At 39.1% G+C, this 26,105-nt stretch overlaps 6 protein-coding genes across 12 annotated transcripts in view; 4 read left to right on the plus strand and 2 right to left on the minus strand.

Annotated features, from left to right (window-relative positions):
- Positions 1–1,341: 1,341 nt before the first annotated feature.
- On the plus strand, positions 1,342–4,318 carry LOC104801776 (NAC domain-containing protein 35). The gene is made up of 3 exons (XM_010525127.1): positions 1,342–1,967; positions 2,478–2,746; positions 3,547–4,318. Exons 1-3 carry the CDS (start codon positions 1,643–1,645, stop codon positions 4,225–4,227), a joined length of 1,275 nt encoding a protein of 424 aa, XP_010523429.1. The 5' UTR covers positions 1,342–1,642; the 3' UTR covers positions 4,228–4,318.
- A 1,641-nt stretch (positions 4,319–5,959) lies between these two features.
- LOC104801777 (PHD finger protein ALFIN-LIKE 7) lies at positions 5,960–8,780 on the plus strand. The gene is made up of 5 exons (XM_010525128.2): positions 5,960–6,403; positions 6,665–6,697; positions 7,301–7,529; positions 7,973–8,096; positions 8,195–8,780. The coding sequence occupies exons 1-5, from the start codon at positions 6,307–6,309 to the stop codon at positions 8,465–8,467; spliced, it is 756 nt and encodes a 251-aa protein (XP_010523430.1). The 5' UTR covers positions 5,960–6,306; the 3' UTR covers positions 8,468–8,780.
- Positions 8,781–8,927: 147 nt separating this feature from the next.
- Positions 8,928–12,019, minus strand: LOC104801778 (2-C-methyl-D-erythritol 4-phosphate cytidylyltransferase, chloroplastic). Of its 3 annotated transcripts, XM_010525129.2 has the most exons (12): positions 11,845–12,019; positions 11,666–11,757; positions 11,469–11,540; positions 10,833–10,888; positions 10,458–10,537; positions 10,152–10,234; positions 9,956–10,033; positions 9,762–9,830; positions 9,606–9,674; positions 9,457–9,503; positions 9,271–9,361; positions 8,928–9,143 (listed from the first exon to the last, which is right to left on the minus strand). In XM_010525129.2, exons 1-12 carry the CDS (start codon positions 11,963–11,965, stop codon positions 9,087–9,089), a joined length of 915 nt encoding a protein of 304 aa, XP_010523431.1. In that variant the 5' UTR covers positions 11,966–12,019; the 3' UTR covers positions 8,928–9,086. The 3 variants fall into 3 exon arrangements, with proteins under 3 accessions (XP_010523431.1, XP_010523434.1, XP_010523433.1); XM_010525132.2 differs by having other exon boundaries at positions 11,651–11,933; XM_010525131.2 differs by having other exon boundaries at positions 11,625–11,933.
- Positions 12,020–12,989: 970 nt separating this feature from the next.
- On the plus strand, positions 12,990–14,876 carry LOC104801779 (NADH dehydrogenase [ubiquinone] 1 beta subcomplex subunit 3-B-like). The gene is made up of 2 exons (XM_019201111.1): positions 12,990–13,295; positions 14,565–14,876. Exon 1 carries the CDS (start codon positions 13,060–13,062, stop codon positions 13,270–13,272), a length of 213 nt encoding a protein of 70 aa, XP_019056656.1. The 5' UTR covers positions 12,990–13,059; the 3' UTR covers positions 13,273–13,295; positions 14,565–14,876.
- Positions 14,877–15,653: 777 nt separating this feature from the next.
- Positions 15,654–24,314, plus strand: LOC104801780 (cullin-associated NEDD8-dissociated protein 1). Of its 4 annotated transcripts, none has more exons than XM_010525133.1 (30): positions 15,654–15,786; positions 16,376–16,444; positions 16,530–16,699; positions 16,941–17,148; positions 17,490–17,655; positions 18,028–18,157; positions 18,428–18,542; positions 18,847–19,004; positions 19,084–19,207; positions 19,451–19,501; positions 19,574–19,656; positions 19,763–19,847; positions 19,933–20,034; positions 20,136–20,234; positions 20,402–20,512; positions 20,653–20,736; positions 20,880–21,020; positions 21,109–21,201; positions 21,337–21,458; positions 21,544–21,706; positions 21,792–22,031; positions 22,112–22,360; positions 22,448–22,624; positions 22,716–22,862; positions 22,948–23,064; positions 23,164–23,332; positions 23,415–23,492; positions 23,584–23,722; positions 23,814–23,906; positions 23,982–24,314. In XM_010525133.1, the coding sequence occupies exons 2-30, from the start codon at positions 16,409–16,411 to the stop codon at positions 24,010–24,012; spliced, it is 3,681 nt and encodes a 1,226-aa protein (XP_010523435.1). In that variant the 5' UTR covers positions 15,654–15,786; positions 16,376–16,408; the 3' UTR covers positions 24,013–24,314. The 4 variants fall into 4 exon arrangements, with proteins under 4 accessions (XP_010523435.1, XP_010523437.1, XP_010523436.1 ...); XM_010525135.2 differs by having other exon boundaries at positions 15,655–15,786; positions 24,037–24,314; XM_010525134.2 differs by having other exon boundaries at positions 15,655–15,786; positions 24,104–24,314.
- A 331-nt stretch (positions 24,315–24,645) lies between these two features.
- The window catches only part of LOC104801781 (aldehyde oxidase GLOX-like), a 2,047-nt gene continuing 587 nt past the window's right edge, over positions 24,646–26,105 (minus strand). The window contains exon 2 of one of the 2 annotated variants that reach the window (XM_010525138.2): positions 24,646–26,105. In XM_010525138.2, coding sequence (XP_010523440.2) covers positions 24,826–26,105 — 1,280 coding nt within the window. In that variant the 3' untranslated portion in view covers positions 24,646–24,825. The other variant, XM_010525137.2, reaches the window with a different exon arrangement.

Consider the following 26,105-nt stretch of genomic DNA (forward strand, 5'->3'; position numbering starts at 1 on the left):
AATTAAATAATGCCAGCCATTAGCAAAGAATGTATTATTTAATTCTATATCGATTCAATTAATCTGGCAATCACTTTTATCAATTCACTATTGATGCATATGTTTGTGAAAAAGTACATTCACACGATTTTTCGATCCAAGAATTCCCAAACTAATTTTATTTTTTTGATACGTGTCAAATACACTTCAAACTTTTTCAAATAGTACTTAATCAATCTAATTTTACTCTTCATAAGTAAAATTCCATTATCACAAGAAATTCTACCAGTCACAAACACTCTGTGTGCAGCACACAGCAGATGTTATCCTAGATCATGTCTAGACTCAGTGAACAGTTCGTTTGTTACTTAATGCTCACCCTCAGATCTATCTCACGTTCTCTCAAACATCTCTCACTAGTGTTTTCCGTACATATAAACAAGTTCATAGACTCTACTCTCGAATAACAATAATCTCGGTACCCTCTTCTAATATCGTCTTCATCATTTATAGACTTCTCTGAGTGATTCTCTCAATATCTTCTAAATATGTGATTTGTCTTTTGATGTGAATGTCTATTTTCCTTTTATTGATTTTTTTCCTTGTGTACTATCTAGATTTGGTTCCATTGTTACATTTGTCGATTTGAACCTTCTAGATATTGAATATGTTATTTACTTGATTTAATCTCGATATTTAGTAAAAGTAGACATATAGATAAATATAAAATCTAGAAATTTTATAAAATTTTCACAGACAGTTTTTGTTGTCTTATGTATTGTATATGGTGCTAATAGTTAAATAAGAAAATATGTTAAAAAAAAATGACCAATGTGAATGATCATTTAGATCAACGAATCCAAAAGACTATATAAGAAATGCAAATGAATTCAAGATTTTATCAATGTTCCATATAGACAAAAAAATTCAAAATAAATTCCAATTTTATTCTTAATTAAAACTAATCAATTCTAATAAATTTAATAAATATTAATTATATTTTATCTATTATCCTCGAACTGTCTCTACATATGAGGAGCCATGCTTCTACGTACCATAAGGTATGAAATCTCGAGATCATTATTATGATATCTCAACTAAACGTTCCGGATGCCTTTGGGAGCGCATTGGTCGGTTTATATGATGACTTTTTTTTTTGAGTTTCTTAAAAATTATGATAAAAGTTAAAACGTTAATTATTATAAAACGGATGGAATATATCTATTATTTGGTGCGTGCGCCTGTACGTGGAAATATATATAAATAAATAAGAACATTTAAAAAAATATAAAATGGAAATGGAAATGGAAACTATAAATTGAGAGGAGAAATGTCCAAAGGACCGCTAAGAAGACCGTGGACACCCTGTCCTCAATTGGACAAGTCATTGTCTCCTCTTTAACTCTCCCTCTCTCTCCTTCGACATTCATATTCACGTCTGGTCTCTCAGCTTACAAAACGATGCCGTTTCAATTTCACCATCATCTCTCTCTCTCTCTCTCTCTCTTATCTCTAGCCACACCACTCAATATCATTTCTCCTTAATTTTCTCTTCCATTAGTGTACTATAAAGACCAATACCCTTAATCACTTTCAGTATCTTCTTAAATCCCCTTTTCTTCCATAACCACACACACACACTCAAAGCCCGTATAGCTCTTTTATGGCAGTTGTATCATCCACAACAGGCATCATAACCATGAGCAGCAACGTTAGTAATGGAGATTTTCACCACGACCGCAGCAGCAACAGCGACAAGGGTGTCGAGGATGATGACCGTCGAGGCCATGAAGGTCACGATGATAATAATGACGACGATGACGATGATGATCATGGCCATGACATGGTCATGCCCGGTTTCCGCTTCCACCCCACCGAAGAAGAGCTCATAGAGTTTTACCTTCGCCGTAAGGTCGAGGGCAAACGCTTTAATGTTGAACTCATCACTTTTCTCGATCTTTATCGCTACGATCCTTGGGAACTTCCTGGTACATATACATATATATACTCTCTCCTTCTTTATATATATATATATGTTTGTGTGTTTATGCGAATATAGATATATATATATATATATATATATATATATATATATATATATATATATATACATAACCCTTTTTTCCTCACTATCTCTACCTTTCTTCATATCTTTAATTCTTTATTTTCCCTTTCCTTTCTTGAACCTATATATACACTCTTTTTTTGGGTTAATTTCTTCTTTTTCTTCCTTGTGATTCTTCTTCTCTTGTAACCATTGACTCGCAATAGTAAATTCTTGTCTTTGTTTGGTTAATTTGTTTCTTGATTATAAACTTTTAAACTTTATGTTCAACCAAAAAAAACTTTAAACTTTATGATTTCATCATATGCCATATGCATAAGCGCATAAACATAAACACATACCTACGTCTTCGTATGTATGACTCTATCAGGCGTTTAATGATTTTGTTTTGATAAACACACACACACACACACATATATATATATATATGCAGCTTTGGCGGCGATAGGAGAGAAAGAGTGGTACTTCTACGTGCCACGAGATCGCAAGTACAGAAACGGAGACAGGCCGAACCGGGTGACGACGTCAGGATACTGGAAAGCCACCGGAGCTGATCGGATGATCCGATCGGAGACTTCTCGCCCAATCGGATTGAAGAAAACACTTGTCTTCTACTCCGGCAAAGCCCCCAAAGGCATCCGTACAAGTTGGATCATGAACGAGTACCGCTTGCCTCACCACGAGACCGAGAAGCACCAAAAGGTACTTAAATGATCTTCATTTTATATATATATATACACACATATGTGTGTATGCATCTATGTATGTGATTGTGTGTTTGTGGGTTCAGGATTCGGCTTGTCCTCGTAAAACTAAACCTAAACGTTCTGTCTTTTTCCTGATTTTCCTCGTCCTCATCCACGTGTATACAGTGTGTGTGTATGTATACATAGATAACCCTAATTGGTACAACTAACTATATTACACTACAAATTCAATTCCTAATACACCATTCAAACCCAAGTTCCTTTTTGTTTTTTCTTTTCTGAAGACCCAATGTAAGCCATTGGATATATCCGGACAAAAGACTTGTACTTTTCTGAAACGTTATCGTGTTCTAAACCTAGGGATCTGAGCCCTCGTGGATCGAATAAGGTTGGAACTGTCAAGCTCTTTCGATCGGCATTTGATGTTTCTCGATCTTGTTTTGCAGTAAATGTATATATATGCCCTTCAGACATGTTCATACCATACGCATGAACTCTTTAACTACCATGGCCCATCGGTTCTTTTATATATATGTAATGTGTGTGTGTATATATATATATATATTTATGTTTATAGACAAAATAATCGCTTTGCTGGGTGTAATATGTGTGCGGCCTGTGTGTCTACTTATCATGTAAATTTTTTTTATTGGACTATCCGCCTACATATATATGATTGGGAATTATATATTAGTCCAATTTGTTTGTTTTTCCATTCATAATCTCATATACATATCCAGATATTTGATTCATGCATATATATATATATATATGTACATGAATATATATATACAGGCTGAAATATCACTTTGCCGGGTCTACAAGAGGCCAGGAGTTGAAGATCACCCGTCGCTCCCGCGTTCTCTTCCCACAAGGCATCATCGTCATCATCATAACGCATCATCATCATCATCACCCCCATCATCACGCTTGGCCTTAAGACAACAAAATCCCTCATCTTCCGCTACCTTTCCCAACAGCAGCAACAGCAGCAACAACACCAACACAAGAAGAACTAAGACCGACAACAGCAATTCCGACGTAACCATGGCTTTAGTCAGTCACCAACCACAACAACAAGAGCAACAACGGCATCAGAACATCTACCGTCCAATGCCTTACGTCACAAGCAACCCGGTGATCTCAACAATGGCTGCCGAAGATGAGTCCGTTTTCGTCAATAACTCTGTTGATGAGCTCCAAAGGCTGGTTAATTACCAGATATCCGTCAGTGACTCAAGTAACATCAATCAACAATACTACCAAATAGCTCAACAATTTCACCACCACCACCAGCAACCGCAGCAGCAGCAGCAGCAAAACGCTTTGCATTTGATGGCTGCGGCCACGACACTGACGCCTCAAACGCAGACGATGAACGTTATTCCGGGGACGATGCCTAACAACGCTTTCCCGGACAGGCTGTGGGAGGTGTGGAATCACATAGATTGTAGTAATATCGGCCCATTTAAGTAAATATTGATTTTATTAAGATGCTTCATTAATTATATAAACTCGAATACATAATCAAAATTAGACTATGATTGATTACCGTCATTTTACGTCACCGAACTGATTCTGCATACACAGTGACGCAGCTTCTCATAGAACTAAAATATGTATCGTTTTATGATTAGATATTTCATATATATTTGTTTACAGGCTGTTAACATTTTCGCTTTGGGTCCTAAGTGTTGGACCAGATTAGTTTATTATTTCGAGATCATGCACTGAACTTGCACACGTACCCGTTCTTATAACTAATAATTCAAGTAGCTAGTGATGCGACGAGAGAGAGAGAGAGAGAGAGAGAGAGAGAATGCCAGTTTTGTCTTCGTTAGGGTTTGACGAAAACGACCTTACGGGAACTGCGGTAAGAGAGAAAATTGGCCCCATTGCTGTAAGCAAGACAAGAGAAGCATCTAATATATGTTTGACGAAGAGACACACCCATGCTCTTTTGTCTTATTGTCTCGATTTGTTTCTACATATAATTTGGGCGTCGATCAATCAACGAGTGAGATGTCTCCAATGTTTCACATTAAAGTTCAAATCAACTGGTTCATGTATTTTCACGCATGTTGGATGATTACTATCTTATCGTTTTTTGTACATTTCATTGATCGAGAGAAACAAACATATATAGAGACAAACATATAGGAAACGAGAAAACGGGAAACCCTCACGTGAGACATTGACCATACTCCTTGCCAACTCATCTGTCACTACAACTAATTTATCTCCCACGTGTCTGTTGGAGGCTCGTGCACATGGGATGAGGTTTTACTGTCCACGATGCTGTCAGATTTCGTTTTCGTCCGATCCATTGAGATGAGAGACGTTGCGGTGACCCATGTCTGCCTCGAAAGGCTGTAGGACAAGTTTCCCCACTATACAAAAAAAATGAGAAAACCCTAGAAAAAGAGTAGAAGAACTCTGAAAACTTGAAACAACACGGAAATGGTGCAGATAGATAGAGAATGATCGATAAATGAGAGTGTATATATATATATTACCGAGTTATATTACAGGGTGTGTAGATATTTGTCACGATGATTTCAAAAAACCTGAAGTGAACCTAAGAATATATGTATGAACGAAGCAAGATCGGTAGAGCATGTAGGGGATCAAAGCCAAAACCCTAAACTCTCTCTTCTTCTTTCTTGTGATACAGCTGACGTAAGCAAAACACAGCAAACGGTGCCGTTTTGACTTTACACCCACAAAGCCCATTGGTCTGAGATATTGGGTCGCTAACGGGTTCATTTATGTACAATTGATAAAAACTAGATTGGGCCGAAGTTACTATTAAAGAATTAAAACTTATCAGAACAATTTGATTCTTATATTATATGGTTGTCATTGGAAAAAAAGTTTTTTTTTTTGGGTGTCCGTGTGAGTTACACATTACAAATTGTAAATAATGATATCATATAGATTTCGGTACAAGCAAATTTAAAACACATACTTTCATGTCAAATGAATATATCAATAGAAGTAAATTTATAGATACATATATAAAAGGCAAAGCTATAATATAATTAAATTTTGGTATTAATATTAAAATGAATTCGCAGGTGAATTTCCAAAAAAAGAAGAAGCTCGAAGCTAAGAAAATAGAATACGTGGCTTTTTTTTTTATATAATATAATATAATATAGAGAGATTATATCATACATAAAATACACGTTGTCCCGGTTTTCTTTCGTCAGCCCCAAAAATTGTCTTGCAGCATTTCCTTTTTCATTTTTAGGGTTTTCAGCTCTTGCTCTCCTCCTCCCCTATATTTTTCATATTTTTTCTAATTAAATTCCTGCAGAGATTTCGTATTTTCTCTCCCCCAAAGCCCAAATCCAAGTAAGCAGTTCCTTGTCTGCGACCCCGAAGGATAAAACCCGGCCTTGGTTTCTTATCCTGCTTTTCCGAATCTCGAAATTTCGCCGCATTCATCTGGCATTCGATTCGGTTAAGCACTGGTGATACCCACCAGCGTCGGCGTTGAGAGGGTGAGTTGTTGTCCGGCGTGATTGTCTGTGAAGTTGTGGCGAGAGAAGAATGGAGGGAATTCCTCACCCCATACCCCGTACTGTCGAGGAGGTCTTTAGCGACTTCAGGGGTCGACGAGCTGGGCTGATCAAAGCTCTCACGGCCGGTGAGCTGGGTTTTCTCTCTCTCTCTCTTCTGTTTTTGGTTTTGTCCAAATCTGGGTTTTTGTTTCTCCGCATAGTTGCAATGAGCACCAGCGAATTTCAAGGATGAGCTTGCGTGGATTTGCAAGTTTGTATGTCGCTATGTGCATATATCTCGTCTTTTTCACTGTTTTGTCCCGTGACGAATTAACGGTTAAGGTTTTTCTCTTCAAATTTTGTGGGGTTTTGACGATTCTGGGTTTGTTCGTTTTGGGTTTATGCAGATGTGGAGAAATTCTACACTCAGTGCGACCCTGGTGAGTTAATTCTCCACCCGTGTTAATTTATTGCTTTCGTTGTGGCTTCTGTGTTCTTGTCGACTTGTCGGAAGTGCTGTTCATGGTTTGAATTGTTTACTCGAGAGTATACCTGGCTAGGAGACAGTCCCTTTCCGGACCTATAAAAGCGAAGAGTTACTGAAATGTATGCAAAAGAGGAATATCCATGTATTGTCGACAATGTTTGATGGCCCTTTGTTTCCAGAATTTATTTTTTTGGTCTTTGGTTGACATATCTTTTTGTCTGTTTAACAGTTTTCCAATGAGTTTATTTCATAATTTTCTTATCAAACGTCTCCAAGACAGGGATTTCAGATATCAACGCCAGTAGAAGCAACAAGGAGCTATATATGTTCTTTCTCCTCTCATTCTTCATATTAGCTGCCTATCTGGATGTTTTTGGTTGCCCTAGCATTTTACTTTAGCGTTTTTGTTATCTGGGTTTGTTTGCGCCTTCAAACAGATCGGAGGCTCGGTTATTTTGTGAGTTTCAATCTGTGCTCAGCTAAAGGGAAGTTAGTTCTCGGTGTTGTCCTCTATGTGGGTTCTCTTTCTGAGGGCATTTGTTGTTACTGTCTGCAGAGAAGGAGAACTTGTGCCTGTATGGACTTCCTAATGAGACATGGGAGGTTAACCTTCCTGTTGAGGAGGTTCCTCCTGAGCTTCCCGAGCCAGCTTTAGGCATCAACTTTGCGAGGGATGGAATGCAAGAAAAGGACTGGCTGTCTTTGGTTGCAGTTCACAGTGATTCATGGCTGCTCGCTGTTGCATTTTACTTTGGCGCACGCTTTGGGTTTGGTAAGAATGAGAGGTGAGGTTACTTTCCTTCCTTCCTTAGTTCAGTGCTTTGAAGATCATTTGTACGTGACAGCTAAGGCATTAATTTGTAACAGCTGCAGTATTCCAGCATCCTTCCAGGCTTAATTGTTGCTGTTTCTGAGATTATTAATCTCTGGGCGACCTTCTTGTAACTGTACATCTCTTTGTTTAGTTAGCCATCTTTGAGGTTAATTTTAGAAATGGCTACTGCTTTCCTCTCTTTTCACTTGGATTAGACAGAAGGTGAAATTGGTGTTAATGTATTCCACTAAGCTGGATGAAACTTGGTAAAGATATAAACGGTTCAGGTCTCAGCCGATTTAAGCTGCTTTCTGAGAATTAGGTTCATTGAAGCACCAAGGAGGAAGCTTTTTTGAGGACAACATCTAGTTAACACACGCATCTGATGCTTTGACGTGATTTACATCTTTCCAGGAAGAGGCTCTTCCAGATGATAAATGATCTACCGACTATTTTTGAGGTTGTGACTGGCAATGCCAAACAATCTAAGGATCAGTCTGCTAACCACAACGGTAGCAAAAGCAAATCCGGCAGCAAGGTATGTCCTCTTTTACAGTTTTCAATTTCATTAGACTGACCCAGTTGCTCCTTTCTTTAACTCGTTCGGGCGTTATCTTCATTATGTTGGTCAAACAGTCTCGCCAGTCGGAATCTAACACCAAGGCTTCAAAGATGTCTCCTCCTCTTCCAAAAGAAGATGACGAGAGCGGAGAGGATGAAGAAGACGATGAACAAGGTGCCATTTGTGGGGCTTGTGGGGATAACTATGGTACGGATGAGTTCTGGATTTGCTGCGATGTGTGTGAGAGATGGTTCCATGGCAAATGCGTAAAAATCACACCCGCAAAGGCAGAGCATATCAAGCAGTACAAATGCCCGGGTTGCAGTAGCAAGAGGGCAAGAGTTTGAAGAAGGTGATAACACACAAAAAAAAAGGCTAGGGTAATATTTGATGTTTGTTGCTGGAAGGAAGGGAAGCCATGAAAGAAGATTAGAAAAGAAGTAAGAAGAAACCAAGGCTCTTTTTTTTTTCACTCTTTTTCTTGCGAAGTGTAGTGTCTTTTTATTGAGACAGTTTTAAAGTTCGTGTCTTTTTTTTTGTTTTAAAAAAAATAACATTATGGTATTGCTAATTCCTGTTCTGTTTGAGGAAAATTGTTGTCTCTAATCACTCTCTTGTTTCAGCAGCTAGCTTGCTTGTTCTATTCAGAATCAGATGCAATGGGCTTGTCTTTGATATCATTCCTATGTTATGCATTGTTCTGTCATGAAAAAGAGAACCCGTGATGCAAGTTGTTTTTATCAGTGTTAAATCAAATGGCCTGAAATGCTTTACCTTCTATGATTATTTATGTTATGCAAACATGTATCATTGTCTTAATGCATCTTAAAGCTTAGACCTTTCAAAAGGGTTTCTCAATGTGAGAAGTGAGAGCTACAAATGCTTTCCGACCATATTTTCATGTCATAATGATACATCCTGACATCATGCCTTGCTATGAAATGGCTTTCAGATGGAAGTATTCTCTCATGAATCCATGCTCAAGATCCTCTCGGCAAGCAGTAGATCGTCAGGGGTTGTGACCTGAAAACCATGGATGACATTGACATAAACCCATCAGTGACCATTTTGACCAAACAGTTTTTTTTTTTTTGGTTCTGAACAAACAATCATATAAAGTTTTGTCAAACACATGATGAATTTGGCATGCCTTGATGTTTGTATACGATCCTTCAGTGATGTATACTGGATGCTTGAGGTGCTCTACTATTGAAACATCATCTGTGACCTCTAGAGCTTCCCTACAGAGAGAGATAGAGATGACAAAATTCTCCCTAACGTCTTTATACGATATTTCAGTGTGGAACATGGCATGGTATGAGTAAGGTCGATGTACTTATTCACGAGCTCGAAACCTCTTTTCAGCAGCTCGGGCTTGATCACCTGCAGAGAAAGATTGGTTGGACGTAAGTAACTGTTCATTGAAGGGTTTTATGGATGGAATCATGGGTTATCTATCTCTGCCAAGCTCAAGATAATAGAAACCTGAGGAGTCTGCATTTCCCAGAGGGTCTTTCTGTCTAGCGTTTTCACCACAAATGATTCACTATTGGCCTGCATATATTTTGCATAGGGTAAAGCCCTTTATAGATGCCGATACAAACATATATGTGTGTGTCCAATAAGTTGGTGAATCACTACCTCTTTGATTGTAGCTTTTGCAGGAACACCAAGAACAGCTGCTCCAACTACACTACCGTCTTTCAGAACCTGTAAGAAACACAAGCAATGGAGGATACCGTTAAGAGACTCTTTAAGATTTTGTCTCTTGGCACGTGAAACTTTCGTTGCTTCACACAATGGCAATGAGATAAACAGGCAACCATAAATTATACTTTCTCGACATCTTCAGTGGTCACCAATGGTCTGGCAGAGTCATGGATGCAAACAAGCTCAGAGTTCAAATCAACTTCCTGCACAAATGAACTGGTCACTTATCTTAACCAGTACAAGCCCATCTGGAAACGTTGCTTCTTTAGGACAACTTTCCCACGATATGTTGACCAACAAGAGCAGAGTTAATGTAGCAACCTGAAGTCCATTGTATACAGAATCTTGTCTCTCTTTCCCAGGAAGAGCGAATTTGAGGTCAATGTCAACCAATTCTTGGGCATCTGAGAGAGTCAGAATGTTCAGCTGAATCAGCTTGACTTGTAACATAATTGAAAGATTCTATGAAATGAAGGTTATCATTGTACAAATCCCCTAACTCAGACATTATGAGAAGTAGAAAAATGCTTGGGAAGAGGTCTATGTATATGCTTGACTTGTCAAGAGTATGAACCAAAAAACTGATCAAAATTTACAGTTGGAGAGAGGGAGAGAGAGAGATAAAACCTTCAAACACATCCCGGTAAAATGGATCACAAACAACAACGATTTCCTTCACTTCGTTCATACGAGAAAATGTGAAAAAGCTGAAAAAAAGGGAGAGAGCATTTAAGCATTTGCTGCATGGGCAATACGAAGCATGTATCTACAAGATATCTGGAGGTCTTATGCTCTAAATCTGTACAAGCAGATTCCAGAACATGGAAATAGCTGCACTACAACTCTTATGCCAACATATCACAGTTTGCTTCATTTGCTCTCAGAGCCATCCTCTCAGCCAAACATATTCAAGCAGCAATAAGAACGTCATGCTTAACTGCTCTACCTTGCAAAGCCTATATGTTTCGAGATTGGACCTTTTTAAAAATATCGAAAGTTTACCTGTATACAGCAATTGGCTGACCGAGGAGGGGTAGATACTGCTTCGGTATGCTCATCTATTCACATGTGGATAAGAAAGCCATCTTCTTAGATACAAAATATTGGAAAATGATTGATACTATTGAAGACAGACAAATTTAGCCATGGGAAAGTTCTGTAGAAACAAACAGTTCCATGAACCTGGATATATTGGGTCAGCTGACAAAAGTTTAAGCAGGAGAGAACAAAATCGGTTTCCATTAACCCTGTTGTTTGCTCTCACCAAAAACTAAACTCTAGCCACTAAGACATGAAAACAACTATGACATCAATTGAGCTAAGTTTTATCAGTTTGATCTCACTAACAACTAAACTCAAGCCATTAAGACATGAAAACAACTCTGACATCAGTCATGAACTGAGCTAAGCAGCCTCCTGTATACAAAAACATCAAGGGAGTTCAAACTCAAGATATTGCAATTGTACCAACAAGATTAAGCTTAGTGATACGTAACACAATCTCCAAAAGAAAGAACTTTCAGACACTTTAGTGACGCAGAGGATTGCAAAATCATCAGAGCTAAGTTCATGGGGCCACGAGTGGTATTTTTTTTCTTTCATTTTTTTGGTAATAAAGACAGATAGATTTCAGCTTACACCCATCCTCTTTCCTTGACCTCCGGCCAAGAGGATCACGGATACGCTCTTCTCCTTCACAACGACATTGCTCTGCAGAACAATGGCTCAGGCGTGAAAACAATAGAGGGCAAGAAATCTTAGAAATCCAATGAAAGCATGAGAATTTGCGAATACCCAGAAGAATACAGTGGAGAACTCACGGAGATCTAACGTACATTATCAACATTAGCCGATAAACACTTGATTGAGAACTGGGCGTCTCTTTTTCTGCCGATGCATACCCTTTTCCGACAATCCAGTTTGAGTACTGAAACGACAGCGAAACAGGCAAAATCACTAGGGAAAGAAGCCGAGAGACGATAAACTATAATGCAGAGGAATTAGGCGAATTTGCCTGGGAAGGGGGAGGCAACGCCCAAAACATCCGATGTCGATTTGAAAGCAAGCTTGGGACTTGAAGAAGAAGAAATAAATGGAGATGGAACGAAGCCAAGGTTCGCCTGAAGCAGAGCCATATGAGAGAGAGAGCGAGAGAGAGAGAGAGAGAGAGAGAGCAGTGGAGCGGAGAAACCTATTGGACCTCTAAAAGAACCTTAAAAAAATATAATAAAACGTGCATTTTTTATTTTCAGAATTTATAAAAATGATAGGTGTGCCAATTGATCCAAATTTGACTGTAGTATAAAATTTGATTTCCATAATATGAATCTGTTATATATTTAATTTTATTCTACAGTGAATGCCTAATATCCTAGTTTTAGAATAACCAATGTAATGCATCACATTTCATTTCCCGTTTCTCAAATATGTGTTTAAGCCTTTTAAGTGGGGTTGGGTGGGCGTTTCGAAACCGAATTCTATGAACTGAAAAATGAAGATTCTATAAACTGAAAAATGAAGATTTTCAAACGATTATTAATTTTTGAAAAATCGAATTTTTTGAAATCCCGTCGGACCCAATTTTAAAAAACTTAAAAACTGATTTTTTTTTAAATATCTATTTTTTTAATAAAAATCGAAATCCAAACTAAAATTGAATATAAAATAATAATTTATTTTTATAAAATCAAAGAATAGAAGCAAACTATTCACCATTATATAAAAAAATACTCTTATTTTGTTATTTTGACTTCAAGACATGTCTTTTTCCAGTTGTGACTCTATGACTCATGTCATTAGAAATTTAATCTTGGTCATATTGGTTGTAATATTGAATTTATAAATTTTTTATCTAATGATCAGTGAGATATATAAGATATGAATAAAATAAATGAGTGTGATCATCATAAATTTAACGTTATGACCAAAATGACAAAAATTAAATTTCTGATCATATAAATCAGAGAGTCATATATAGAAAAAGGTATGTCTTAAAATCAAAATACCAAAACATTTCAAAAAATTCACCTGTTTTTTATTTTAAATTAATTATAGTATAATATCTAGTTTGAAGGCTTTTAACAAATGGGCCTAATAAGCCCATTAGAATTGAAACCTGGGCTTCTAAGGATAGATACATCAAGGGGCTAGGCACCAATTGCTCCACAAATCGATTTCTCGAGAAGAGACGGGCGAATTCGGACGCAGAAAAATCGGTCATTGGAGGAAAATGGCGAAGCCGTTGGGTCCTACCGGAGAGTTTTTCCGGCGAAGGGATGAGTGGAGGAAGCATCCGATGCTCTCTAACCAGATGAGGCATGCCCTTCCCGGTCTCGGCCTCGGCGTCGCCGCCTTCTGCGTCTACCTCGTCGGCGAACAGATCTACAGCAAGCTCTCGGCGCCTGCTCCGTCGTCTCACCAACACCAGAAACAGCACGCGTAGAGGAAGCCATCTTCTTCGATCAGGTAACTGGTTTCCGATGATTTTTGTGGAAAATTTGGGCGATTTCTCGTGTTTTTCGTTTGATTGGAATGCGAGAGAGAGAGGGCCTTTTAGGGAATTCATTCGAATCTGTTTGGAGTCACTTCGTCTCCGTTTGGGTGGATTCTGAATTTGGTGAACATATTAATTCAAGCGAAAAGGCCTTCATAAATTCTGCGGAATTGATTTATATGATTCAATTTGATGTGAGCTAGTAGTGATGAATCTCGTGGGTATAACCATTTATTGGGTTGGGTGTGTAGCTGAATTACTTTTGCTTACTGTTGTTGGGTACAGGGTAGGTCTTTTGTCCCGTTCCGACACGAGAAGTTTGTAGATAACGTTTGACAACCTTGTGATATGTTATTGCAATGTCGTTCTAGTTTCACACTTTGAATTTTGGTATAGTTTCAGTTCTCTCTTTATTATAAAAGAGCCGAGAAAAGATACACCGGCAAGAATTGGTGAGTCTGCCATTGATCAAGAGTAGCGGAAAAGTTTTCTGATATCAGTTGGGACCTAGATGACTTAGTTTTGGTTTTGACTAGGTAATGCTGAATGAATACATATATGGGGTTTATCCTAGAGATCGCGCAATTTTAGTACCCTTCTCCATTGAATCTGTTTTCAGAATCTGTAACTTTACAATGTTAGTTTGGGAAGACCCTAGGCAATTTGTCTTGATCATTTCTTTGCATCAGTTTTGAATTTGGGAATGAGGCCATGTTGTTGTTGTTGTTGTATTTCTTTGCATCAGTTAGCTCTTACAGTGGTCAGTTGTCACATGACTAAGCAAAGGAACAATCACTTGAAGGAAATATGATGTCTCTAGATTAAACACAGATATAGCTCTGGTTCATGACCTTTTTTACCTGGTGATTCCTTTCTTAAAATTCAAGACTTTACAAAGTCAGTTCCAGGCAAATTTTAAAGGCTGTTGCTGTCAACAACTAGCTTTTCCTATATGCATTTTTGGAGGAAAGTATATGATTTAGTTTGATTATGAATTCCGGGCCAAGTTCAGTACTTTTTCTCAGTTGTATTCCCTTTCGAAAATATGAAACTGTACAATGTTTGATCCCGGGGAAAGGTAAGATGATTGGCAATTGCTACTGAAAAATAACTTTACCGATATGGTCATTTTCGCCTTGTAGAGCTTTTTTATGCCCCTCCATTGCATCTGTTTTTTTTTTGGTTCCGAGCCTCGAGTTTATACTGTGATTCTGAGGGGAATGAGCTTGTCTGGGTGGCAGATGAAGGCGTTGGTGGCGGAAGACAGAGGGTGAGGGCTTCTCACTCAGTTCCCTCCCAACTTCTTGGATCGTTTCAATAAGTTGAACAAAACACAAGACTTTGGATTTGATGGTTTGACTGTTTTGAAAACTCGTGTCAGTTTTCTGGTGTCGTTGTTTGATTTGCTTTCCTAATAAGATGATTATCACTCGATGGTTTGTTCGAAAGCACTTCTTGCCTCCCAAAGTTTGTCTCTTTCCCAGTAAGATCTCTTCTCTGGTGTTTTAATTTTGTTTTTGGAGTGTGTTAATGTTATCCTTGTTGATTAGTCACGTCACGTTTTTACCGTATTTAATCAGTTTTATGGCTCGTTAGTTTCGCTTGAAAACGGTTCAAGAAAATCCCGGTCTATTCCGGTTTATCTGGTTCACGAATTATACGAGTCGACATTTGCGGGTAGTTTGTGGTTTGTCGAGTTGGTTTCGCGGTTCAATCCGTCAAATAACGGGTCGGTAATGAGCCAGTTTGCGGGTGCTAGATGAGTATGTTCTAAATCGATTAGCAAAAGATAGAAATTTATTTGATTAATTTAATTCAATTTGAGAAACCTATCGGTAACGTTTATAAAAAAAATATTTTTTTAATTTCGACAGCTTAGATAATAATTTCTTTCTATCGATTTCGGGTATTTCGTTTAGATAAAAATATCCTTATTTTGCTATTTCTACTTCAATATCTACCTATGTAACCAATGTGATCGAAATATAATGTGGTCACATATTGATCTCATTGTTTATAAGGTTAAATTTAAATTTATGATGTTTTAATCAAATGATTAGTAAGATATATAAGGTGTGAACATAATGAATTAGTGTGATCATCATAAATTTAATGTTATAATTGATAAAATCAAAATGTGACTATACTATATTTCGTTCACATTGGTCATATAGTCATATAAGGTAGGTCTTGAAATAAAATAGCCAAACAAAAACGCGAACATTTAAACATAGGCCGCTATTATTATGTTTTTCGTTTTAAGCTTATGAAATGAATTATAAAAAGAAAAAAAAAGAGTTAATAACTATGGGCTACGAGTAAAGTTGGCAAAATCAAAGCAGTGAGGGAGTAGAGTTCGTCATTTAGTAGCCGTACCTTCTTGTTTCTTGCAATTTCGCCTTCACCGCTTCTCTCTCACGATTCCGGCGTTCTCTTCGGTCGTTCTTCTTGAAGGAAGGCTAGGTTTTCTTCCCATCATTTCTCACCGTTCGTTGCTTCTATTTCCTCTAGCGACATCGAAGTTTTTGGCGCAGTCTTAGGGTTTTGGCGAGACGGTGATTTGATTCATCGAATCGGTTGTCGTCTCTGTGGTTTGTTGTCGTCAATTTCGTCCCGTTCCGGCATTTAGTTTCAGTTGGTTTCTGTGGAACCACGTTTTTTGTTCGTTTTTTCCCCATTTCGTTTAAAATTTTGAAACGGGTATGCTCGATTTCGGGATTTATGGGCACGACTGGTTGTAGCAACATTGTCCTGATTGGTATGGTTACCAATGTAGCGTCTGCATTTATGGTTAGCTTTGACGTTGTATGCGAGGCAGATTATTCAGGAACACTCATCTGGCTTGTGGCAGGAGGAAATTTTTTTATCTGAAAGCTCGTTCAATTTGATTGTAGATATTTGATTATCTGCCGGGAAATTTTGCTTTGGTTGGGGGTTATGTCCCTTCTGCATTTTCAATGTGATTTAGCGCTCATTGCTTGATTGATCTTAATAGATTTTCCATGCTTTGAATGTTCTGAAAATCTTTAAGACTATATTGTCTGAGTGGCAGTTGTAAGGGCCGGACTGATACTATCAAGCAAAGATGGCGAACTTACAGTTGACTGGAATTCTTGAAAAGGTTCTTTTATCATCTACATGGATAAGCAACTCTTGTAGTAGGCTCACCTTTCTAAATTCTATTTTCTATTTTGGTTTGTGGGCAGATGACGGGCAAGGATAAGGATTACAGGTATATGGCAACCTCTGATTTGCTGAATGAGTTGAATAAGGAATCCTTCAAACTAGACCCTGACATGGAGACGAAGTTGTCGAGTATCATACTGCAGCAGCTTGACGATGTGGCTGGTGATGTTTCTGGATTGGCTGTCAAATGGTTGGTATTTTTCTCTCTACAACTTGTGGAAGTTGTTCTTCTTTGTTATTCAGTGTAAATTTATTTTATCATCAATGTTCAAACGGTCTTCTTGTATCTCACCCTGTAAAAGTTAATTTTTAACTTTGATTGCTTCTTGATAGAGTTATCATGGTGTTTTGGTCTTCTTGGTCTTGAGTCTTTTTTTATGTGTGACTTTGTACAATTTATCTTTAACCACTGTTGTATGATTTTGCTGCAGCCTTGCTCCACTGGTGAAGAAAATCAGTGAACCACGGGTGGTGGACATGACCAATAAACTGTGTGGTAAGCTACTGCATGGGAAAGAACAGCATCGTGATATTACTGGCATAGCCCTCCGTACAATTGTCGCTCAAGTAGTTCCTTCACATGCGCAATCTGTACTTGTTTCCCTAACCCCACAAATGATAAAAGGGATAGCTGCCCAGGTTAGTGTCCATGAGGCCCTTTTTCTTTTCGCTTTATTGTATTTCTACATAATATCTTTGGGCTCAGAAATTGTCTTGGATTTCATCAAACTTGGTCTTGGATGCAAATGACTTAAGCTACTTAAGCACATGGTTAATTTGATGTTTGCTGGAGAATGATTTGCTTATATGCTGCCATTGAAGTTCTTTGGGAACTATTTTGAGTTAATAGCTGCCAGTGAGAAACTCGTAGTGCTCAAGAGCACATGATGCATATAAACATTTGCCAACCCTCTGGAACATCTGAGGTTTTCACTTATTGGTTTGCGAGATACTAATTTTCTGCTGGTTTGCTGCTGAAGGGAACAATCACAGGGGTGAAATGTGAATGTCTTGAGATCATGTGTGATGTTGTTCAGACATATGGAAATTTAATGGCAAGTGATCATGAAGCACTTTTGAGTGCATTGTTGTTGCAATTGGGTTGCAACCAAGCCACTGTCAGGAAGAAGACTGTTACTTGCATTGGTAAGTTCAATTAACTTGATTGTGTTAGGTACGTCGCTGGTCCTGATGGAATCCCAATGTTCTGTTGAAGACAATGCTAGCTTGAAACCCAATTTTCGGTCTAGTGGTCTGTTGATGGCTTTCGCTAGTCTGGTACTTGTTTCTGGAATATGGGTCTATGGATTTTAGTTCTTTGTGCAATTCTTTTGTTGTACATCCTGGGACCAATAATGTACTATGTAGTTAATGTGTCTTGTTGGATGGGTCTTTGTTAATTTTAGGTAGTGATTTGGTAATAGTTTCCCCCTATAGTTCTTGGAATATGGTACTCAGAATCTTTTGGAAGGTTGAATATGCCTACGCATGGAATTAATTTTTATTCTTTGGTTTCAGCATCTCTTGCTTCGAGTTTATCTGATGATTTGCTTGCAAAGGCGACTGTCGAAGTCGTGCGAAACTTGCAAAATAATAAGGTGAAACCTGAGATGACCCGTACCAATATTCAAATGATTGGTGCTTTAAGGTACTTGTCACTTTTTTTGTTGCAACTGCTTCTTGGTTAGCTTCCTGCTATTTATTTGCTGGAGTGCTAAGCTTTTTCCTGTTAATTGGTACTTGGCTAAACCAATTGTGTAAATCAGCTTTTGCAATTTAAATTTGAATGCTTGAGTTAAACTCGAGATTTTGAGCATACTTAACAATCTATAGTTTTTATTTGAATGTAGCGTTTTCTTATACATGAATGATTAGGCTTTCCATGGATGTAATGCTCTTTTATGCATCTCTCTTTCAGCCGTTCTGTTGGGTACCGATTTGGAACCCATCTTGGTGATACTGTGCCAGTCTTGATCAATTACTGCACAAGTGCTTCAGAGAATGACGAAGAGCTTCGCGAGTATAGCTTACAGGTATTGGCGCATGACTCCCTCTATTTTTCTACCCTGATCTGGTAAATTGAGGTTTTTGTTCCTCATTCGGGTTCTTCATGGACTGACATCTTGGCTGGCACAATCATTTTACCTTGCTTCTCTTTTCATCATTTTGAGTATATTGTCAGTTTGCTGGTAGCATAATGTTCCAGTTATTGTTGCATGGTGCAATTCCTAATTGCTAAAAGAATAACAAAGGCAGTAGAGGAGATTAACCAATTTTCTTCTGGGATGACAATTGAGATGTGGTGGATAACAAGCCTGCTTTTGATTTTGCATGCAGGCACTTGAAAGCTTTTTACTACGATGCCCAAGGGACATCTCACCATATTGTGATGAAATATTGAATCTTACCTTGGAATATATAAGTTACGACCCAAATTTTACAGACAACATGGAAGAAGATGCTGATGATGAGAATCTTGAAGAGGAGGAAGATGAGTAAGTTTTCTTTTATGCATCATATTCTTCATGGTGCACTATTAGGTAATCACTCATGTTGAACTTTATTTTCTCATAGTGAGAGTGCAAATGAGTACACCGATGACGAAGATGCGAGCTGGAAAGTCAGGAGAGCTGCGGCTAAGTGCTTAGCTGGTTTAATCGTTTCTCGTCCTGAGATGCTTTCAAAACTATATCATGAGGTACATCTTCAAGTTTTGGGAATGTAAAAGAATCTATCAAATGAAACATTTCTTTTACCATCTTTTGCTTTATCTTGTCTGATAGTTTTTTCTTCCATTTAACTTTAATGTACCAACAATCTTGCATCATCGATTTTTTATCTGGAATTTTGCAATGTTTTTCTATTATTTTCTCATTAGCAAGTGAAAGTTCTCTCTCATTTTGTTTGCAAGGAATATAGTAATAATTATTTGTTTGCACAGGCATGCCCGGAACTAATCGACAGATTTAAGGAAAGAGAAGAAAACGTGAAGGTACAGGAAATGTATAATTATCCATCCTCAGAGTTTTCGTGTGATCATTGGTCTGAACATCTCGTGCTGCAGATGGATGTATTCAACACATTCACTGAGTTACTACGGCAGACAGGAAATGTGACAAAAGGACAAGCTGACACAGATGAATCAAGGCAAGTTTCGGCAATCTTGTACTCCAGTCTACCTTCAGCTTGTGGTCTTGTTGGCACATTTCTGAACGATCCATGCAAACCGAATATATGCGTTTGCCCCATGCAGTCCAAGATGGCTTTTGAAGCAAGAAGTACCAAAGATTGTGAAATCCATAAATAGGCAACTGCGTGAAAAGTCTGTCAAGACAAAGGTATGAACCTGTAACTTTTGTCTTGTTTTGTTTCCTAATATACATTTTCAATATTAGTTTTCAATACATGTTAAAAATCCTGAAGGTTGGTGCATTCTCGGTGCTGAGAGAACTTGTGGTTGTCCTGCCTGATTGCCTCACAGATCATATTGGTTCTCTTGTTCCTGGAATTGAGAGGGCACTAAACGTAAGTTAAGTAGGAATATAAATATTGAAATATGATATTTCATGTGGGAACAGTTGTCGTTCTTTATCTATCAATTCAATTTGTTCTCATTGATTTTCCAGGATAAATCTTCTACATCAAACTTGAAAATCGAAGCTCTTGTCTTCACAAGATTGGTCTTGGCTTCACACTCACCCCCTGTATTTCACCCATACATCAAGGTTAGCGGCATTACATGTTTCTTGCCCTTCGAAATATTTTCCACTTCAACGACTAGTGTTTAAGGCGATGCTGTTGTTGTTGTTCAATGACTAGTGTTGACTCTATAACTTTTTAACAACTGGGGATAGTTTGATCTGACTGGGTTGTGCACTTTACGACAATGTAGGATCTTTCTACTCCGGTTTTAGCTGCTGTGGGTGAACGTTATTACAAGGTGACTGCTGAGGCATTAAAAGTCTGCGGGGAGCTTGTCAGAGTAGTGCGTCCAAGTATTGAGGTGAGTATCGGAATCTCCTTTGCTTTGCTGATTCTTTCTGGACTTTTTGTCTATTGCCTGGATCTTGATTTTAGACTATGTTTGTCTTATAGACAATATGATTTGCGCATTTACTTACCTTTTTGGTTCTTCTGGTGTAGGGCACGGGTTTTGATTTTAAACTGTTTGTTCATCCAATCTACAATGCGATAATGTCACGTTTGACGAATCAAGATCAGGACCAGGTTTGTGATGTCCTTTTTGAGGATCATCTAAACCATATTGCTGTATTTGTTGAAACATATGTTCATCGGAACCATATTGCTGGGCTTGTATTTGGAGTATTTACTTTGTTGTAGAAAATTTTAAGCTCCCTTCCCTTCCGCAGGAGGTCAAGGAGTGTGCTATTACCTGTATGGGTCTTGTAATTTCAACATTTGGTGATCAACTGAAAACAGAATTGCCTTCTTGCCTTCCTGTACTTGTTGACAGAATGGGAAATGAGATCACCCGGCTTACAGCTGTAAAGGTGGGTTGCTGTACTTCCTATTAAAAGCTTTTTTTTTTTAAGCCTGTCTGGCTTAATCATCGCTGTCCATGGTTTTGGGTGCATGCAGGCATTTGCTGTCATTGCGACCTCTCCACTGCATGTTGATTTGTCATGCATCTTGGATCATTTGATTGCTGAACTGACTGGATTCTTACGGAAGGTGTATCTCTTTGTGCTTTAATATTTGAATAGCTATCATTATGACATACTGTTCTCTTTGTTTATGGTCTCGTAACCAGTTAAGAGCTCCTTGCTCACAATGGCTGAGGCTTTTATTTGTTTTCTTGACAAACAGGCTAACCGGGTTCTAAGGCAAGCAACACTTGTGACACTGAACTCCCTGGTAACTGCGTATGGTGATAAAATTGGTTCAGGTGCTTATGAAGTTATTCTAGTGGAGCTTTCATCTTTGATAAGGTCTGCTTTGCTCATCAAATTTTGGCTTTTGCTTGTGTTCTTTTCCTTACTCCTGAAAAGGATTCCTTCCATTTGTCCTTTTCAGTGTTTCAGACCTGCACATGACAGCTCTTGCGCTGGAACTCTGCTGCACTTTGATGACCGGCAAGAGTTGCATTGAGAATATCAGTTCTGCGGTTCGCAACAAGGTCCTTCCCCAAGCTTTAACATTAGTTAAAAGCCCATTGCTCCAGGGTCAAGCACTTTTGGTAATTTGCTCTTTCGCTGGACTTCAAATTCTTCGCCTATGCTTTTTAGACATACTGACAAAAATCTGTTGGGTACTCATCACAGGCTTTACAAGGATTTTTTGAAGCTCTGGTTTACCATGCAAATACAAATTTCTACACATTGCTGGATTCATTACTTTCTTGTGCTAAACCTTCTCCTGAGTCTGGAGGTGTGCCTAAGCAAGCTCTATGTTCAATTGCACAGTGTGTTGCTGTTCTCTGTCTTGCAGCAGGTGATCAGAATTGTTCATCTACAGTTAAAATGTTAATAGAAATCCTTAAAGATGATAGCAGCACCAATTCGGTAAGTTCAATGTGAATTTATTTTGTATTACTTTGCTAACTATGTAAATATGAGTCTTTGATGATGGTTTCCCTGTACAGGCGAAGCAACATCTTGCTTTGTTGTGTCTGGGTGAGGTTGGGAGAAGAAAAGATCTAAGTGCTCATGCTAACATTGAAACAATCATAATTGAGTCCTTCCAATCTCCTTTCGAAGAGATAAAGTCTGCAGCTTCTTACGCTCTTGGAAACATTGCTGTTGGTAATCTGTCCAAGTACCTACCTTTTATCTTGGACCAAATTGATAATCACCAGAAGAAACAATATATTCTGCTTCATTCACTCAAGGAGGTCCGTTTCCTCAATCAATATTCATATTCTATCTTGTGTACGTGAGCTGGTGGAATTTATTTGTTTTTGTTTTCCCACATTTTACAGGTTATAGTTAGGCAATCTGTGGATAAAGCAGACTTCCAGGATGCTAGTATCGAGAAAATACTTGCTTTGCTATTTAACCACTGCGAAAGCGAGGAAGAAGGTGTGAGGAATGTTGTTGCTGAATGCTTGGGTAAAATGGCACTGATTGAGCCTGAGAAATTAGTGCCAGCTCTTAAGGTGGAAAACTCCACTAAAAAATGATAACCTTCTCTGCAGGCAATTAGTGATTTATGAATGGTTTCCTAATCTTTCTTGTTGTTATGTACAGGTGAGGACGACAAGTCCTGCTGCTTTTACTCGTGCAACTGTTGTCACTGCTGTGAAATATTCTGTGGTTGAACGGCCAGAGAAATTAGACGAAATCATCTGCCCGGAGATTTCTTCATTCCTCATGCTTATTAAGGATAGTGACAGGGTGAGTCGGACAAATCATCATTCATCACAACTGATGGAAAAATAAAACAGTTTTAACTTTTTTGCTTTGTACATGGTTTATGCAGCATGTTAGGCGGGCAGCTGTGTCGGCTCTGAGTACTTTTGCTCACTATAAACCAAACCTTATCAAAGGACTGCTTCCTGGACTATTACCACTTCTTTATGATCAAACGGTTGTCAGGGTAAAGCCCTTTCGGTAGCCTTGACATTTATTTTCTTTAACAATTGTGTACACTATGGCATCAGCATTTAGTTTGGCATGAACACTCTTTGACTTGCAGAAAGAGTTAATACGAACAGTTGATCTTGGACCATTCAAGCACGTTGTTGATGATGGGCTTGAGCTACGGAAAGCGGCTTTCGAGTGCGTATTCACGTTACTAGACAGTTGTCGTGATCAAGTAAATCCGTCTTCTTTCGTCGTTCCTCACCTTAAATCGGGACTGGAAGGTGAGTGTGCCCGTCTCGTTTTGCTTTTTCACAATGACATATAAGGTGTATGTCTGATATTACTTTCTCGGGTCGGGCACAGATCATTACGATTTGAAGATGCTTTGCCACCTCATCCTCTCGATACTCGCAGAAAAATGCCCCTCGGCTGTATTAGCGGGTAGGTGAATTGAATAAACAAACCGTCGTTAGATTTCGCTTCTGTTGAATATGACAAAGATTAAAACAACCACAATGTTGTTGTCACTCAGTGCTGGATTCCCTGGCGGAACCTCTGCAAAAGACGGTGAATTTCAAGCCAAAGGCAGATGCAGTGAAGCAAGAGCATGACCGCAATGAAGACATGATCAGAAGCGCCCTACGCGCCATCTCCTCCTTGGATCGAATCAGGTTTCTCTTTCTATTTGTTCTCCACACATCTCTGTCTGATTTTGATTCTGACGATTTTTTTTTTTTTAAACAACAATAATAATTCGGACAGCGGAGCAGACTACAGCCCCAAGTTCAAGAACCTAATGGCTGAGATGCAAAAATCTCGGCCTCTGTGGGAGAAGTTCCTCTCCATCCGGAACGAGTGAGTACACGTTTTGTTTTCATCCGAATTAAGCATTTCCAATGGGTTTCTTTCATGGATTCTAATTTCCTATAGTTTTGCTTTTTTTTTTTTTTGGATTTTTTAACTTCAAAAAAAAATCCTATAAAAGAACATAGATCGTTTTAGAATCCTATAAAGTTACTCGAGCCTTATCTATTACAAACTTGACCACTCAGGCGTGACAAGGGGTGACTGCGGGTCACATGTCCGGATTTTTTAGGACATCTTTTCTTGGCATTGGTCTTACGGAGTGTTTTTTTTTTTGGAAGTATTATTTCAAAAACATGTGAAAAAGTTCTGTGTTGATTTTATTGGTATATAGATAATTTTATATGAAAATATGCCAATGTATTTTTGTAAAATACGTAGAAAATCAGAGTTTTTTTAGTAGCTTTTTAAATATATTGTACCTCAAGGATAGCTTGTTGGAAAATAATAAAATCCGAACCCCTTTCGGATTTCTTGTCGAACCTGGTGTACTCATGATCGTATGATAGGCCGTAAATGGCCCACACGGCGTTCCACGTGATTGGTAACAAATGGGCCGCATCTTTTTATGTCGGCGAGTAAAGTATTTTCTCTAATTCAGTAATGAACCCGTCTTTACCAAATGTTCGGGATTTAGCCCCAAAAATATTGTTCGTTACGTATCACCCCCATTTCGTTGATAGACGAAAATACGCTATTTTTTGGTGAAATTATTGGACATATCATGGGATTAAAAAAAAATAACCAACATAAAGAATCTCTCTCAACACTTTTTTTTATGCGTGTGAATTATCAACGATCAAATTTCTCTACTAAGTGTTCACATTTCTTCTCTATGACTGAAACCTTTCAAAATAGGAAGGAAAAAAAAAATCAAAATAAAGCCAAAACGTCGTCGTAATTATCAGAGTCAAGCTACTTTGACCCAAACGGCCTCGCTGGGAATTCCACGGTGGACCACAAACAGCATATAATATCCCGGGGGTGCCACATTGGCATTGGCTGGCCCGTCCACGTCAGCCTTGTACGCGAAAACGGATAACTGTACCACGCGCCTCACGCGCAGCACCAACAGCCTTTGGTTCATCGCCGTCGAGTGAGTGCTAAACGACGGCGCTATAAGCCGTACAGATATCCCTCCTCCGTACACTCCGTACGCCGGAATCACAAAATTTACAGAGAATCCGTTTCCGTACGACATCTTTCCTGCCATCTCCACCGTCAGAACCGAAGGCCTCACGCGCGCGAACCGGGGTTCGAGGTAACGCGGGTGATAAGCTTCGAGGCTGAGCTCTGTCGGGTACGGCCTCGCCGTGAAATTGTAATTACGGTGAGGATTGCTCCCTCCGACTAAGATTCTTCCGTCGGGCAACAGAAGAGCCGCCGAATGGTACATCCTCGGGATCCGGGTGGGGGCGAGGATCTGGAATCTCCGGGTCAGGTCGGGTTCGTCGGGTGAATACAGAACCGGGTTCAGCACGGCGTTCGTGGCATCCTCCCAACCGGCGGTTCCGTTGGCAGCGCCGTTGATGATGACGACGTCACCTGTCGGTAACATTATCATGTCGGGCATGACACGTGGCGCCGGCATCTTCTCCATGACCCATCTTGGATCCGGGTCGGTGACCCTGATTCTTCCGCACGTGCGTGACGCTTCGACGAAGACTTTAGGGATCGTCTTTGCCGCCTTGAGGAAGGATCCCGTTGGAGCGCCGCCGCAGATCATGATCTCGGCGGTAGTGGGCTGGGTTTCTCCGGCGAGCCAAAGAGGGAGGAGAACAGAGGAGCCAGTACTCGGGTAGTTCCGTTTGCCACCGCCGGGAATATCCGGGAACTCCTTGACGACGCTGTGGTTGACGAAATCGAGCATGATGGATCTCCTGTTGGCGAAGACGAAGAGATTCCCATTGGGAAGAAGATGAAGAAACGGGTAAAGATTGTTCTCTTCGAGCGGGTCTCTGGTTTCGGCCAAGAATCCGAGATTGAAGATGGGTTTATCCGGATTCTTGGGGTAAAACTCGTACGTGAATGCTCTTCTTCCGCCGACGATGATGATTCTTCCGTCGGGCAAAATCTGGTTCGTGGAATACCACCGGCGAAAGGACAAATAGGTGTTGTTCTCTGTCCAATCGCAGAAAACGTCGTCGTTCCCAAAGCAGGGTGTGATTTTCCGTACGGCTCGGATGCCGG

The sequence above is a fragment of the Tarenaya hassleriana genome, unplaced genomic scaffold (assembly GCF_000463585.1).
Source record: "Tarenaya hassleriana unplaced genomic scaffold, ASM46358v1 Cleome75, whole genome shotgun sequence".
NCBI classification, from domain to species: Eukaryota; Viridiplantae; Streptophyta; class Magnoliopsida; order Brassicales; family Cleomaceae; genus Tarenaya; species Tarenaya hassleriana.